General features: G+C 41.5%; 1 protein-coding gene across 2 annotated transcripts in view; it reads right to left on the bottom strand.

Moving 5' to 3' along the window:
• The window catches only part of LOC133538809 (neuronal acetylcholine receptor subunit beta-2-like), a 67,691-nt gene that overhangs the window by 30,024 nt on the left and 19,909 nt on the right, over window positions 1-17,758 (bottom strand). The window contains exons 3-6 of one of the 2 annotated variants that reach the window (XM_061880615.1): window positions 11,930-11,974; window positions 11,753-11,862; window positions 8,067-8,593; window positions 941-1,431 (exon numbers count right to left, since the gene is read on the bottom strand). In XM_061880615.1, coding sequence (XP_061736599.1) covers window positions 941-1,431; window positions 8,067-8,593; window positions 11,753-11,862; window positions 11,930-11,974 — 1,173 coding nt within the window. Of the gene's footprint in view, window positions 1-940; window positions 1,432-8,066; window positions 8,594-11,752; window positions 11,863-11,929; window positions 11,990-17,758 lie in introns of both variants that reach the window. The other variant, XM_061880614.1, reaches the window with a different exon arrangement.

Here is a 17,758-nt window from a genome sequence, read left to right as displayed (position 1 = left end):
CCATCTTAGATGATCTTGGCCCCAGAGAAGCCGGCGGCGTTTCTGGATAATGTTGATAAATGGCTTTCGCTTTGCATAGTAGAGCTTTAACTTGTACTTATAGATGTAGCGACGAACTGTATATAGTGACAGTGGTTTTCTGAAGTGTTCATGAGCCCATGTGGTGATATCCTTTAGAGATTGATGCCGGTTTTTGATACAGTGCCATCTGAAGAATCGAAGGTCACAGTCATTCAATGTTGGTTTCCGGCCATGCCGCTTACGTGGACTGATTTCTCCAGATTCTCTGAACCTTTTGGTGATATTATGGACCGTGATGTTGAAATCCCTAAATTTCTTGCAATTGCACTTTGAGAAACGTTGTTCTTAAACTGTTTGACTATTTGTTCACGCAGTTGTGGACAAAGGGGTGTACCTCGCCACATCCTTTTTTGTGAAAGACTGAGCATTTTTTGGGAAGCTGTTTTTATACCCAATCATTGCACCCACCTGTTCCCAATTAGCCTGCACACCTGTGGGATGTTCCAAATAAGTGTTTGATGAGCATTCCTCAAATTTATCAGTATTTATTGCCACCTTTCCCAACTTCTTTGTCACGTGTTGCTGGCAACAAATTCTAAAGTTAATGATTATTTGCAAAAAAAAAAACTGTTTTATCAGTTTGAACATCAAATATGTTGTCTTTGTAGCATATTCAACTGAATATGGGTTGAAAATGATTTGCAAATCATTGTATTCCGTTTATATTTATATCCAACAACATTTCCCAACTCATATGGAAACGGGGTTTATATATATATATATATATATATATATATATATTTTTTTTTTTTAATTTATTTATTTATTTATTTTTTCATCTTATCGTGATATCATGATTAACAAACTAAGTTAGTATAAATATCGGCAAATGGTTATCAAAATGTGAAGTTGAACTTACTCCTTCGTCATCATCTTCTTTCTTCATGTGCTCAGCAATGTATTTCACTCCCTCCACCGCCTCCTGCACATCAGCTTCCCACTGAGAGGTCAAAGGCCTGTGGACGTCTGGACATCCATACCCGACGTCCGGGATGTCTCCCAGCCTCCAGCAATACTTGTGGGCCCAGTTTGCGTTCACATAGAAGGAGTTGGAATTAGTCTGAACATCACTCAGGTTCACGTTAGACAAGTGTCGCTTATCTCTTGCCGTCTGAGAAGGATTCTTTCTGACGGCGTTGCGTTCCACACACATCCTCTTGACTCTTTTACGGACGTTAGTCACACCTGGACGCCTCATGAAAAGTAATGTGGGGAGTTGGACCAGGAAGAGGCGGTTGACCCACTTCGGCATGTGGTGGGTGGATGGAGAGCGGTGATGAACATTCAGGACGCAAACGTTGGTCACGATGGAGAAGGTGACCAACACCATAGTAAACATCAGGTATTTACCTTGGGGAACACAAAAACAACCTCAGATACTTCTCATTTCCTCTTTTAAAGTAAAAGCCTCAGGGAGGGACAGCATCTGAGCAAAATTTGGGTTTGCATATCACCTCAAATGAAGATGAACACATGAAGTGGAAAAATAACTGACTGATTGTTTCCCAACAGTACAAAGATTACATCGGCACTCTTGGAAAAACATACCATGAACAAATGTACTGTAAAAATTGTTTGTACATAATAAAAATGAACGGCATACACTTTTAAAATGTTTGTACTTTACTGTTAATAATGTATGTACTGTAAAAAATGTTTTAACTGTAAATGTATATACTGTAAAAAATATATACATGTAATGTAATACAAAATGGAATGTACTGTTAAAACATGTATCTACTGTAAAAATTAATGCGGTGTAAAAATATGCACTGTAGAAAAATAAAGCATAGTAAAATAAAGTTTGTACAGTAAAAAATGTAGGTACAGTAAAAATATGTATTTAGTGTAATAAAATATGCACATTATGTACCTATGTAATGCATATGTACTGTATTGGAAACAATGTATGTACTGTAAAAAAAATGTATGTGCTTAATCTATCCATCCATCCATTTTCTACCGCTTGTCCCTTTTGGGGTCGCGGGCGGTGCTGGAGCCTATCTCAGCTGCATTCGGGCGGAAGGCGGGGTATACCCTTGACAAGTCGCCACCTGAATCTATGCATTGTAAAATATTTGTATGTATCGTACAAATAGGTACAATACTGTTAAAAAATGTTAGGTACTGGTAAAAAAAAAAAAAAAAAGATTTACATTATCCATCCATCCATTTTCTACCGCTTATTACCTTTTGGGGTTGCGGTTGGCGCTTGCGCCTATCTCAGCTACACTATGTGTTATAAAAACGTATCTTTTGTAAAAAAGATGCACTATAAAAAAAAATTGCATGTAATGCAATAACATACACCGTAAACAATGTATGTGGTGCAAAAAAGATGTACGGTATGCACTGTAAAAATGTGTGTACTCTAAAAATGTATGTACTGTAAGAAAATATGGATAGTAAAATGTATGTACTGATTAAAAAAAAATTATGTTCTGTAAAAATGTGTACTGTAAAAAGTGTATGTACAATACAAATGTATGCACTGTAAAAATGTATCTGGCGTAAAAAGGATGCACAATAGGCACTGTAAAAATGTGTATGTATTTTAAAAAGAAGTACAGTAAAACACATTATGTGATGTAAAAAATGTATGCACTGTAAAAGAGATGTATGCACTGTAAATGTAGATACTGTAAAAATGCATCCATAGATCCATCAATCTTCTTCTGTTCATCCGAAATCAGGTCGCAGGGTAGCAGCATAAGCACAGAAGCCCAGACTTGCCTCATTCCAGGTACTTTTTCCAGCTCTTCACGGGGTATTTTGAGGCGTTCCCAGGACAGCTGGGAGGATAATCTCTACACCATGTTCTGGGTCTTCCCTGTGGCCTCTTACTGATCAGACGTGCCCTAAGTACATTTCCAGGGAGGCATTCTCGGGGCATTCTATAAACAATATTGTCTATTGTGAGCGAACTGTGGTGCTGAATTTCCCCCAGGGATCAATAAAGTACTTTGTATTCTATTCTATTCTATTCTGACCAGATGCCAGAACAACCTCATCTGGCTCCTCTCGATGTGGAGGAGCAGTGGTTTTACTCAGGGCTCCTCTCAAATGACAGAGCTTCTCTTAGGGAGAGCCGTACCACTCGACAGAGGAAACTCATTTTAGCCGCTTGTACCCATGAGCTTGTCTTTTCGGTCATAACCCAAAGCTAATGACCATAGGTAATGATAGGGACGTAGATCAACTGGTAAATTGAGAGCTTGAGAGCCAACGTTTCTCATTTTTTACCACGACGGACCGTTACTGGAGACGCTGGGCAGATCCACCCATTGATCTCACGATCCACTCTTCCCCCACTTGTGAACAAGACCCCTGCTTAAGCTCCTCCACTTGAGGCAGGATCTCTTTCCCAACCAGGAGATGGCACTCAACTATTTTCTGAGCGAGAACCGTGGACTTGGAGGTCCTGATTTTCATCCCAGTCGTTTCACACTTAGCTGTGAACTGATCAAATTGGAGCTGAAGATCCTGGCCCAAATGAAGCCAGCAAGACCACATCAACCGGAAAAAGCATAGCTCTAATCTTGCAGCCGCCAAAACAGATCCCGTCAATGACTTGACTGCACCTAGAAATTCTATCCATAAGAGTTGTAAACAGAATTGGTGACAAAAGGCAGCCCCGGTGGAGTCCTACCATCACTGGATACGGGTCCGACTTACTGCTGACAATGCGGACCAAGCTCTGACACTGATCATGCAAGAAGCGGACCTCCACAATCAGGCAGTCTGATACCCCATACTCTCTGAGTACTATCCACAGGACTTCTCGAGGGATACGGTCGAATGCCTTCTCCAAGTCCACAAGACACATGTAGACTGGTTGGGTAAACTCCCATGCACCCTCAATGATCCTACCGAGAGTAAAGAGTTGGTCCACAGTTCCACGACCAGGACGGAAATCACATTGCTCCTCCTGAATCCAAGGTTCGACTGTCTGGCATAGCCTCCTCTCCAGTGCAACTGAAAAGAGCATACCAAGAAAGAGGAGGAATGTGATCCCACGATAGTTGGAACACACCCTCCCCTGTCCACCAATCCAAAAGGCACCGCCCCCGATGTCCATGCAGTGCTGCAGAGACTTTTCAATCAGGACAGCCCCAAAGCATCCAGAGCTTTAAGGAACTCTGAGTGGATATCATCCACCCAAGGGCCTTACCATCGAGGGACTTCTCAACTATTTACTTCTCAGCCACAGAAATAGGAGTGACCACCACAGAGTCCCCAGGCCATACTTGCCAACCCTCCTGGATTTTCCAGGAGACTCCCGAAATTCAGCGCCTCTTCCGAAAACCTCACGGGACATATTTTCTCCCGAAAATTTCCCGAAATTCAGGCAGAGCTGGAGGCCACGCCCCCTGCAGCTACATGCGGAACTGACTCAGCAATGTTGTGACCCTCTTAAAAGGACAATACTGCCATCTACTGTCCATAGAATAGAACAGAATGTACTTTATTGATCCCTGGGGAAAATTCAGCACCACAGTTCGTTCACAGTAAACAATGATAATAATAAATAATATAATATATATAATAAATCGTATATATAATATATAATATATAAATGATATAAATATAATCTAGATACTGTATATTCTACATTTAAGTGCAGTCAAGGAACATATGCATTAGGGAGTCTGTTCTGAAGCCCACAGTAAAGAGACCTAACCTCATCACGTCGCCTGGTTATTGACTCCAACCCAATATATTACACCGTCGACGAGCAAAATGAAGAAATATGCTTGCAAGTTCCAAAACGAATGGAAACAAGAATTTCAGTTTATACAGGAGAGTTTGAAGGGGAAGGGGTATGTTGCCTATAAATTTTGTAGAACAGACTTCTCCATTGAACACGGTGGCCGAACGGATATACTCAGTCATGAACGGTCAGCTAAGCACAAAGCGTCCGCAGCGCAGCATCGTTCACAACCCAGTATTATGGGCCACCTCGCAAAATGGAGACCCGATGGTGTAACTTATGCTGAGACAAAGATGGCTTTGCTGATAGCAGGAAGCAACATCCCGTTCTCATTTGCGGATATCGACAACAAATCCATGAAAGACATGTTCCCGGATTCGGAGATCGCTCACCAGTACGCAAATGGCAGAACAAAGGTTACTCAAATAGTGAAAGGTAAGTGTTGTTGTTTTTTTAGTAACCAGCAAGCACAGTACAGTTAGTAGAACTGTGTTTTTATTACTGTGTATTTGATAGGTGCCGTCGGAAATTCAACTATTTATTTTATTTATATATATATAATAGAATAACTATATATAGCTAGAATTCACTGAAAGTCAAGTATTTCATATATATATATATATATATATATATATATATGAAATACTTGAGTTGGTGAATTATACTCCTCCCCTCTTAACCACGCCCCCCACCCCAACCACGCCTCAGTCCCACCTCCGACCACGCCCCCACACACCGAAATCGAAGGTCTCAAGGTTGGCAAGTAGGGCACCGCTTGTTCATTGAAAGACAAGAAGTTGGGATTGAGGAGGTCTTCGAAGTATTTCTTTTACCGATCCACAACATCCCTAGTCGACGTCAGCAGAATATCGTCCCCACTATACACGATGTTGACAGTGCAGTGCTTCCCGCTCCTGAGGCGGCGGACGGTGGTCCAGAATAGCTTCAAAGCTGCCCGGGAATTGTTCTCCATGGCTTCTCCAAACTCCTCCCATGTCTCAGTTTTTGCCTTTTCAACCGTAAAAGCCACATACAACTTGGCCTCTCAGAACCTCTCTGCTATCTCTGTAGTCCCATGAACCAAAAGGACCCAATAGTACTCCTTCTTCAGCTTGACGGCATCCCAGGTTCTGGGATTACCGCCACGACAGGCACCGACCACCTTGGGCTACAGCTCTGATCGGCTGCCTCAACATAATTGGCACGGAACAGGGCCCATTCGGACTCAATGTGCAGCACCTCCCTCGTAACATAGTCAAAGTTCTTCAGACCATGGGAATTGAAACTCTCTCTGACGGGAGACTGTGCCAGTCGTTCCCAGCCAACTCCTCACTAGACATTTGGGTCTGCAGTTCTGTCAGGCATCCTCCCCCACCATTGGAGCCTACTCACCACCGGGTGGTGATCGGTTGAAATCTCCGCCTGTCTCTTCACCAGTGTCCAAAACATGAGACCAAAAGTCCGATGATACAAACACAAAGTCGATCATTGAACTGCGACCTCTGGTGTCCGGGTGACAAGTGCACATATGGACACCCTTATGTTTGAACATGATTGACAATCTGTGACGAAGTTCAGATCAGGGCAGCCGTTTCTCCCAATTACGCCTCTTTAACGGGAGCACTGAAGTTCGCTGGTAGAACAATTAGAGAATTACCAGAGAGCACTCCCTCTAGAGCAGGTGTCGGGAACCTTTTTGGCTGAGAGAGCCAAAACGCCAAATATTTTAAAATGTATTTCCGTAAGAGCCAAATAATATATTTTTTTTAACACTGAACACAACTAAACACATCCATTTTTAAGTAAGACCAGCATTTCTAGAGTATAATAGGTCTCTTATTCTTTGTAATAACATTGTTATTCTGAAGCTAACTATGGAGAGGGCGTGGCCCGCCGGCCTGCAGCGAACTGGGGTGTGCCAGGACCGGCCTCGAAATCAGCGAGAGCTGCGTGGATGGCCCACCTGAGCCTTGTTATCTAATCACCTGTCGCTCTGTAATAAGCAGCAGCCAGGAGGAGGGACGGGGTTGGGGCTGGAGCCAGAGCGCGAGCGAGAACGAAAGAGAAAAATACAATTGCTGGAAAGCAACTGAGAGACTTATTGAAAAATAAAACAATAGTGTAACCCTGAAACGGGCTCTCATGTCGGTGCTTGGTGGTCTGAAGAACCCCCAGGAAGACAAGCCCCACACTAACCAATAATAAATAAATAACTTCTTAATTGTGGCTGAGATGGGCGCCAGCGCCCCCTGCGACCCCGAAAGGGAATAAGCGGTAGAGGATGGATGGATGGATGGATGGACGCACCTGAGCTGCAGGAAAACAAGTATTGCCACCCCCGCTAGAACTTCTCTACCTCGCAAACTGGCTCAGGCTCCTGCCCCAGCAAGATGACGTTGTCCATCTTAAAGTTAACTTTTGTAGCCAAGGATCAGACTGCCAGGGACCTGCCTTCGACTGCTGCCCAAACCACAAAGCACCCGAATTCTATGGCCCCTTTCATGGGTGGTGAGCTCATTGGAGGAGGGGATCCTCTTTGCTCAGCGACCAGGCGCTTGCTGTCGAGCCCCACCTTCAGGCCTGGCTCCAGAGGGGGGAGCCGGTGTGTGAACAATGTTGTTCAGTAAAAATAAATACATGTTCTAGAAAAAATATGATCTGCAAAAAAATGTATGTCCATCCATCCATTTCCTACCGCTTATTCCCTTTCGGGGTCGCGGGGGGCGCTGGCGCCTATCTCAGCTACAATCGGGCGGAAGGCGGGGTACACCCTGGACAAGTCGCCACCTCATCGCAGGGCCAACACAGACTGTAAAAAATGTATGTACTGTAAAAATATGTACTGTAAAGTTATGTGTACTGTAAAAGTATCTGGTGTAATATGTACAGTGTGTACGGAAAAAATTTATGTATTTTGAGATAATGTATATACTGTAAAAAATGTATGTACCTGGGGATACATTGATTGGCAACACTAAATTGGCCCTAGTGTGTGAATGTGAGTGTGAATGTTGCCTGTCTGCGTTGGCCCTGCAATGAGGTGGTGACTTGTCCAGGGTCTACCCCGCCTTCCACCCGATTGTAGCTGAGATAGGCTCCACTGCGACCCCGATGGGAATAAGCGGTAGAAAAGGGATGGATGGATGGATGTAAAAAACATGTACGTGCTGTAAAAGAAAATTAGTGTGTAATGTAAAACAAGATATATGTATTGTAACTAGTGAAGATAAGATACAGCAGATATTGTTTTTTTCTTAAAACAGACAAAACTCACCAATGAGTGGCACTGCCAGCGAGGTAGGTGGTACAATCTTGGAAATAAGCAGCAGAAACACAGTGAGCGCCAACAGCACTGAAATACACAAAGTCATCTTCTGACCACAGTCTGATGGTAGATAGAAGACCAAAATAGCCAAAGAGGTAATGAGCACGCAGGGAATGATCAGATTAATTGTGTAGAAGAGTGGCTTCCTCTTGATAACAAAGTCATAGGTGATGTCCAAGTAAGTGATGTCATCTGGGTCCTCATTCTTGCGTCCAGGAAGCGACACAATGTCCCACTCTCCACTGGGTGTGAAGTCGTCACGGCTGGCGAAGTCGCTGGTGAGCATCAAGTCCACTTCTGTGTGATCATAAGTCCAGGAGCGGAACTTTAGGGTGCAGTTCTGCTGGTCAAAAGGGAAGTTCTGCACTTCGATGGCACAGGCTGACTTGTAAATGGCGGGCGGCAACCACACAATGTCCCCGGTGTTGGACACCACTGTGTTGCAGTAGAAGGACACTTCGTACACGCCATCAGCACTGAAATCACAATAATCATGGATTATTTGTTATTAATATGAGCACAATGTATTCCATTGTTTGGGATAGTGACGTATTAAAAGAACCGTATTTTTAGGACTATAAGGCGCACTTAAAATCCTTTAATTTTCTCAAAACTTATAACCCTGTGCACCTAAAGTACGGAATAATTTTGGTGATGCTTACCAACCTCAAAGCTATTTTATTTGGTACATGGTGAAATGATAAGTTTGACCAGTAGATGGCAGTCACACTTAAGAGATTTGTGTGGACTGCAATATGACGGCAGTCACACATAAGAGGTACGTTTAGACTGCAATATGACTAAAGTAAACAAAACCAAAATGTTATATGTTCCATTGAAAATATAGAACATTACACCCAGCGCTTAAAAATCTTTCAAAATGTTTTTGTACGACTTTGGTAAGCCATGAAGCCGCACCGCTTGATGGATTGTACTGTGCTTCAACATACGAGTATTATTATGGTGTGTGTATAAGGTAACACATATCTATCGTTTTGTTTCGCAATGTTTTGCAAAAGCTACTTTTATTCCCTTTGGAATCTGCTAATCTGTACTTGGGATCTGCATAAGACTTGAAAATCTGTGCGAGTCCGCCTTTGTAGTCCGTAGTCGATAAACTTCTTCTTTTTCTCCATCTTCTTTTTTTATGAGACATTTATCCTCCGCCATTGCCATTTCTAATATAAAGTTGTGTAAAGTTCTTACTTATATCTGTCAGTAAACTCGCCATGAAAGCGCTAAAACATACCGGTGTAGTGAGTTAAATTTATTCACCCAAGGAACTTTAGTTATTAGAGAGTTCCGGTCAGACGGTTTTTCACAGGAAAAGATTTCCGGCATTGTTATTGTACTCGTGAGCCATGGATGAGAAGATGCTGCTCCGTTATTGATTGAAGTAAAGTCTGAAAGTCATTAAAACAGTTAGCTCCATCTTTTGACACTTCTTCCACTCCCGTCCTTGTACTCTACACCGCTACAACAAAGATGGCGGGGAGAAGACGAGGTGAGCCACGTAAATAAGACCGCTTACAAGACGGCGCATCATGACAGTCAGAAAGCGGCTTGAGGACGGTCTGTAAAACAATCTATGCAACATTTTGACTAAAGAACCACCATTATATGTTATGTAGACCACAAGAAAGTTTTTTTCGTTTAAAAAAAAATAATAATAATAATATGACCCCTTCAATGTGCCCGATAATCAGGTGCTATACTTGTATAGCGCTTTTCTACCTTCAAGGTACTCAAAGCGCTTTGACACTATTTCCACATTCACCCACCCATTCACACACTGATTGCGGGGGCTGCCATTCAAGGCTTTAACCAAGACCCATCGGGAGCATGGGTGAAGTGTTTTGCTCAAGGACACAACAAGGATGGCGGAAGCCTGGGATCAAACCAGGAACCCTCAGGTTGCTGGCACAGCCCCTCTACCTCTCTGTCATTGAGAAATGCTTGATTTGACTAAAAATCAATTTACAAGAACCTCCACTTAGTAAACTAAGAGTTATTTCGTGGCTAGTTTTGTATGCTTTAAGTTGCGAGCATAAACCATTCGTTGGCGTACTGAATGTCACAGTGAAACCTGTCAGATCATGAAATGCTCAGTCATTCACAAACAAGGATGGGGCAAGAGTCACCACTTTTTGAACAAATGCGTAAGCAAATTGTCAAACAGTTTAAGAACAACATTTCTCAACGAGTTATTACAAAGAATTTGGGGATCTTACCATCTACAGTCATCACTGTCAGTAGCTACAGTTTGTCACTACATCTGTAAGTGCAAGTTAAAAGTGTACTATGCAAAACGAAAGCTATTTATCAACAACACCCAGAAACGCTGCCGGCTTTGCTGGGCCCGAACTCATCTAAAAGGGAATGATGCAAAGTGGAAAAGTGTTCTGTGGTCTGACGAGACCAAATTTCAAATTGTTTTCAGAAACTGTGGACATCGTGTCCCCCAGAAAAAAGAGGAAAAGAACTATCCGGATTGTTATAGGCGCAAAGTTAAAAAGCCAGCATCTGTGATGGTGTGTGGGTGTGTCAGTACCCAAGGCATAGGTAACTTACACATCTGTGAAGGCACCATTAATGCTGAAAGGTACACAGGATTTGGACCAACATATTTTCTCACCCAAGCAACGTTATCATGGACGTCCCTGCTTTTTTCAGCAAGACAATGCCAAGCCACGTGTTACAACAGCGTGGCTTCACAGTAAAAGAGTGCTGGTACTAGACTGGCCTGCCTGTAGTCCAGACCTGTCTCCCATTGAAAATGTGTGGCACATTATGAAGAGAAAAATTACGACAATGGTGACCCCGGACTGTTGAACAACTTAAGCTGTACATCAAACAAGAATAGGAAAGTATTCCAACTGAAAAGTTTCAAAAATTGGTCTCCTCAGTTCCCAAACGGGTGTTGTTAAAAGGAAAGGACAAATAACACAGTGGTAAAACTGCCCATGTGCAAACTGTTTTGCAAGAAAAAATACAGTTTCTCATTTCGAACATTAAATATTTTGTCTTTGCAGTCTATTAAATTGAATATAAGTTGAAAAGGAATTGCAAATCATTGTATTCTGTTTTTATTTACGAATTGCACAACGTACCAACTTCACTGGTTAGTGGTTTTGTAAAAAAAAAAAAAAAAAAGGACATTATATATTGTTATTCCAAATAATTATAAACAATTACCTTTGATTATAAAAATGTCATAACCTTATCCAAATTGAAGAAACCCCAACGTATTCCCCAAGATTTAAATTATATCTATATTAAACCAGCAAATCAATACAGAGCAAAAGGGACACTTCCAGGTCTGTATTTGGTTTGGACAATACTGGGAATTTTTGGTATTAATTTGATACCAAGTAAATACTGGGCTAGTACGAATACCCATTTTTTGTCCTTGAAATTTAATAATCATTGAATAATTTTGTGAATTTGCCTATAGTTAGTAAATTGTGACTATAATAAAGGAAAAAGATTGCTTTCAAATGAAAATGTTTTTATAACTAAATTGTGTGCATTATAGTGCACTAGTGCAAAATAACGAGACAGAGAGAAGGACAGTATGATATTTATATATTATTTTGTTTATGAAAAGAAGAAATAAAAATGAAATGCTGGCTCACTTGTTGTAAAGCACGATGTCAGGAAGCCAGAGGAGTTTGGATGGTATTCTTAGTTTCTTGATGCCTTCGTACTTGTCAGGATCCCACCTCAGTCTGAAATCATTCCACTCCTGCATGAAAACCATAAACCGTCAAATCATATCCAACATCCATAACAAGCATTCAGCTGTCACTCACCTGAGACAACCACACGTTAGTCGTCATGATCTGTTCTCGCTCGTTCTGCAAGAAAAAATTCTAGTAACGATCAATAAGTATATCATGAACTATTTTTAAACTGTATTTTCACATCAATTTTATATACAGTATGTGTGTGTGTGTGTATATATATATATATATATATATTGTACATTATGAACATGTTAGAGAAGAGTAGTTTTCACATTCTCCTATTATTAACTCTATCCACTCAACATCCATTGCACCGGTCGCCCGGGGGTGGCTGGGCGATTGGTGGGAGAGGGACCCCTCCAAGGTTTCTCGATGTTCCCATTGGGTTGAGTTTTTCCTGCCATGACGTGGGATCTGAGCCAAGGATGTCGTTGTGGCTTGTGCAGCCTTTTGAGACACTTGTGATTAAGGGCTGTATAAATAAACTTTGATTGATTGATACTTATTAAAACTTGTATTTAATATCCATGTATGAAAACATATAGTCAGTGTTCCGAATAACGGGGGTTATATGATAACTGCGATAATTTAAAGAGCAACGACTGGAGTAATGTAATTTATTACTTTTTTGTACGTTACAACGCTGTTAGCGAGACATTTGATGTAACGTGGCAGGCTACTTTTGATGTAGTGGTATGTCAACAAGATAGCGTCAGAAATGCAGAAAATTCAATGCGAGAAGTAACTTTTTACTAATGAAAGCAGCAACCAGTCACATCACACCACACACAACATTCGTCCCACCTGGTGTGTGTGAAAATCATTGGTAATTAACTTAACTATGAGGGGCCGTTAGGGATTTATTCAGAATTACCTCTCACACACTACTGTAATCCTCTCATACACATTACTGAAATCCTGTCCAACACACTACTTATTTTTTCTCTCTCACATACACTACTCAAATCCTCCCATACACACTAATGAAATCCTATTATACACAGTACTGATTTTTTTTTCTTTCTCTTAAACACATGACTGAAATTCTATGATGAGGTGGCGACTTGTCCAGTGTGTACCCCACCTTCTGCCCGAATGCAGCTGAGATAGGCTCCAGCAACCCCCCGCCACCCCTAAAGGGACAAGCGGTAGAAAATGGATAGACGGATGGGTGGACACTACTAAAATTCTCAGGGCATTCATCATGTCATGTCATTGTCATTCAGCCAGGTGGAATATGTTTGTCAACGAGTGTGTTGTGCCAGAGGAATAGCAAGAGAACTTTCGAATGTCCAGGTCAGCTGTGATTTTTCTTAGCAAAAAACTGTCCATTTGTTAATGGGGAGACAACGAGAATGTAGGCTACGGTGGATGTGATAAAAAAAAAAGGTAGCGTTTGCTTTGTATTACTTGGCCAACGAGACTTGCATATGCTTGTTTTGTACTCCGTACCTACTGTAAAATGTTCTTTACTACACTGTTTACTTTCACATGTCCATTAAAGATTTGATTCATTTATGATGGCTCAGGTGTAATTCACTACCATAGGGCTGGTCTAAAAGCTTCAATGTATACAAGCCACTTCTATGGTGCCTATGACAAGATGTACTATATGGCATGCCTACTAGGTCGCATTGTGCAAGCGGGTAGGGGAAGGAGGGGGTCTTCAACCAAAGCTTAAACGATGGCATTTTTATACGGGTAAATGCGCAGTCTTTTTTTTTTTAAATCTCGGGCTTTTGGCTTTGTAAGGACTGATTGATCGTTTCCAAACTGTGTTTGGAGGGGAAGTCTCCCGTCCAAAGGCAAAACCTAGTAACTCACTTCTAACTGATTTTGAGAAAACAAAGGAAAACCAATCTATCTTGATGCTGTCTTACAAAGATCTACAAAGTCATCAAACGTATAGATGTTTTCTTGAGCTTTCATTTTCATGCCGATTGAGCCATGGATTGAATCTGCTCTCATGAACGTGTGCCCTTTCTCTAGATATTTTATTACAATCTCGGGTGGGCCCCATTCTGCGTTTGCACATTGGGCAAGAGCCGTGTACAGCGTTCAGTTTTTATTTTGATCTCCACAGTTATCTGCCCAAAAGAGTAGGCAAGGGGAAGAATCAAGAACAATACATTTAATGAAGGTGCTTGCAATGTCCTGGGCCAATCTTCCAAATATCCCCTCGTGCCATATCACATAATCAGGTTGACTGTCGGCCCCCATTCGAGCAAATGTCTCATTAAAGACAATAAGGCGACTGACAAAGAAGCTCCGATTGGTCCCTTGAGATACTAGGTTTTTCTGTTGTATCTAGGCGGTTATGTGGTAGTTGCTAGGTCCTGCCATGTGCGTAACAGCTTACTTACGGGACAAATTACAATATGGCATACACTAATGTAAAGCATATCACCTAGGAACTCCAAAATTATTATCAGCTCAGTTTTGACCTAAATTTAGTTACTGGGTTTTGCCTTTGGACGGGAGAAGTGACGCCAGAAAGACTGCGCCCCACACAGGAAGTGAGGTCAGAAAGATGGAGGCGATTCATCCAGACTTGCCCGCGTGGAAGCTATTTCGGATACAACACATCTCAGACGGCAACATAGACGGTTGAGCGACGGTTTTGGATACGCCCTGGAAGAACGGCACCATGGTGAAATATGTTTGTCAAGGAGTGAGTTGTGCCAGCTGAACGGAAAGAGAACTTTCGAATGTCCAGGCCAGCTGTGATTCTACTTAGTAAAAAACTTTGTCCATTTGTCAAAGGGGACACGACAGACTATGAAAAACAGCGAATACATTTGGACTGGCAATGCAGATTATTACTAGTTATTGTCTGTGATGTATGTCGAGCGATTACTCAACGTCTAGTTCTGTACTCTATAACTTTTGTGAAGCTATGAAGTGGTTGCGGCCCTCAAGTACGACCGCCAATTTCAGCCTCAAGCACAGTGTCCTGAACAGAACACCTGAACCATCATACATGAATCAAATCTTTAATGGACATGAGAAAGTAGACAATGCGATAAAAAACATTTTACAACAATTAATCTAGGGATCTAAAATACATATATATAAATATATATATATATATATATATAAATATATATATATATATATTGTGGGTTGACTCCGCCATTGGGGTATTCTTTCGTGAGATATGGCGTCAGGGAATAAGCTCGGTCACCCAAAAGAAAAACAGGGACCGGATCTTCATCTTCAAGCAGTTGTTTTAAATACGAGGGGATGGTTTTATCTTTCAGCAGCACACTAATGGCGGAGTTAGTGAAGATGTGGGCATCATGTACGCTGCCTGGTCATTTCACAGTCACATCCTTACATTGTTTTTAATGGGAGCCTCCAACAAAAAGAGCTATTCGGACAGAGAAAACGACAATTTCCCCATTAATTTGAGCGAGGATGAAAGATTCATGTTTGAGGATATTGATAGCGACGGACTAGGAAAAAAAAAAAACGATTGCATTGGGACGGATTCAGATGTTTTTAGACACATATACTAGGATAATTCTGGGAAATCCCTTATCTTTCTATTGTGTTGCTAGTGTTTTAGTGAGTTTAACAGTACCTGATAGTCGGAGGTGTGTGTCCACGGGTGTTGACGCCAGTGCCTCAGGGAAGTCAAAGGCAGCTTTATGGATGGCGCAAGCTCAGCTGATCTACGGTAAGGAGCGACTTTTTACCACAATTTTCTCACCGAAACCTGCTGGTTGACATTCGGTCGGGATCCATGTTCGCTTGTCCGTTGTGATCCATAGTAAAGTTTTACCTCCGGGAATTTTAAACAAGGAATCATTGTGTGTTTGTGTGGCTAAAAGGCTAAAGCTTCCCAACTCCATCTTTCTACTTTGAATTCTCCAATATTAATTTAACAAATTGCAAAAGATTCAGCAACACAGATGTCCAAAATACTGCGTAATTATGCTGTTAAAGCAAACCACTTTTAGCTGTGTGTGTGTGCAGCGCTCATATTTCCTAACAGTCTGTGACGTCATCATTACGCGACGTTTTCAAGAAGAAACTCCTGGGAAATTTAAAATTGCAATTTAGTAAACTAAAAAGGCTGTATTGGCATGTGTTGCAATGTTAATATTTCATCATTGATATATAAACTATCAGACTGCGTGGTCGGTAGTAGTGGGTTTCAGTAGGCCTTTAAGTTAAAAAATTCATGGTAAAAACGTATTGAGTGATCCCTTGAGCTAGATTTGAACCAGTGCCCCAAGGAACTCAGCTTAAGCAACTACAGCTCTCCACTCTACCAACTGAGCTATCGAAGGGATTAGCTGCAGCTGCTTTTTAATGTAACCAGATGGTTGTGTGGGTGGGACAATGCTGGGTGCTGAGGCAGAAAAAGCAAAGCAGCTTGTTAAGACATTAGCTTAGAAAACCCCCCGTACCAAAACGGTTCAATACAAATACACGTACCGTGACAGCTCTACTAACAGATTGAGTAGAAACTTTGAGAGAACAGGATGAAACAAGGAAATGAACACAAATACCTTTTTTTCCGATATATGATCAAAATATTCCCACACGGGGGAAACTATCTCAGACGACGATAAATTACAAATGACCAGCGACAGAAGTGCGGCGATTCTGTTGGGAGCAGCATCTCGTTGACAGATGCTCTTCCTTATAAACACAGTTTGGCGCGCAGGCGTCATTGCGACACAGTTCACGTATCGGTCACGTGACCGAAACAGCTCATGATCGGTCACGTGACTTTCGAAAAGCGGTACGCGCACCGACACAGGGTTTTGCTCTATGAGCTCGACGCATGCGCTGATGCATCACTACCGGACACCCTACACCCACAAAAACAATCTGGTGTATGCTATCCAGTGTAATGATGAATGCACTGATTCATATATTGGGGAAACAAAACAACCACTAAGCCGATGCTTGGCACAGCATGGACGGGCAAACCTTTCAGGCCAAGACTCAAATGTCTACCTGCACCTCAAGTAGCAGCACAGGGGAGAACAGATGGTACAAAAGAGGAGTGAGGAAAGCGATAAATGGCCCACCATCTTATAATGACATGCAAAAACTCACTAATAATGAAAAATAAAAATAAAAAGGGCATGAAAACTTTACACATTATTCAAAACATTACATCAAACAAAAAAAAAACTATCCTAAAATACACACTACTTAAATGTGGATGATGCTTTTAGTTTTATACTTTAAAGTGTTGTTCCTCGCACGTTTGTGTTTGTTTGGTTTCTCTTTCTTTTTAGTGTTTCAATACATGGTCCCATTTTTGAAAATGACAAAAAAAATGTACGTATACTTCATTTGCAATTGTTTGATGACATGTTTTTTTATTCTAAGATTGCTAAAGTATGTACTGTATTGTTATTGAAATACATTTGGGGAAAAACTGGCTCTGCCCTTTGTGAAGTATTCCTGTTTCAATCACATGACAGGAAGGCTTTCCAGTTTAACGATATACTCAATATATGGGGTGGGTTAGTTGGTAGTTCTGCCATCCTAGTCACTGCTGTTGTGTCCTTGGGCAAGACACTTTACCCAACTGATCCCAGTGCCATCCACACTGGTTTAAATGTAGATGTCGATAATGGGTTTCACAATGTACATTTTGAGTCTCTAGAGAAAAGCGCTAAATTAATATAATTCACTTCACAATATTCATCACTAAACTGATATAGTTTAAAGGCCTACTGAAATGAGATTTTCTTATTTAAACGGGGATAGCAGGTCCATGCTATGTGTCATACATGATCATTTCGCGATATTGCCATATTTTTGCTGAAAAGATTTAGTAGAGAACATCGCCGATAAAGTTCGCAACTTTTGGTCGCTATTAAAAAAGTCTTGCCTGTACCGGAAGTAGCAGACGTCACTGGTTGTGGA

Source organism: Nerophis ophidion, linkage group LG20 (assembly GCF_033978795.1).
Source record: "Nerophis ophidion isolate RoL-2023_Sa linkage group LG20, RoL_Noph_v1.0, whole genome shotgun sequence".
In the NCBI taxonomy this organism is placed as follows: domain Eukaryota; kingdom Metazoa; phylum Chordata; class Actinopteri; order Syngnathiformes; family Syngnathidae; genus Nerophis; species Nerophis ophidion.
This window is presented reverse-complemented; position numbering and strand designations above follow the sequence as displayed.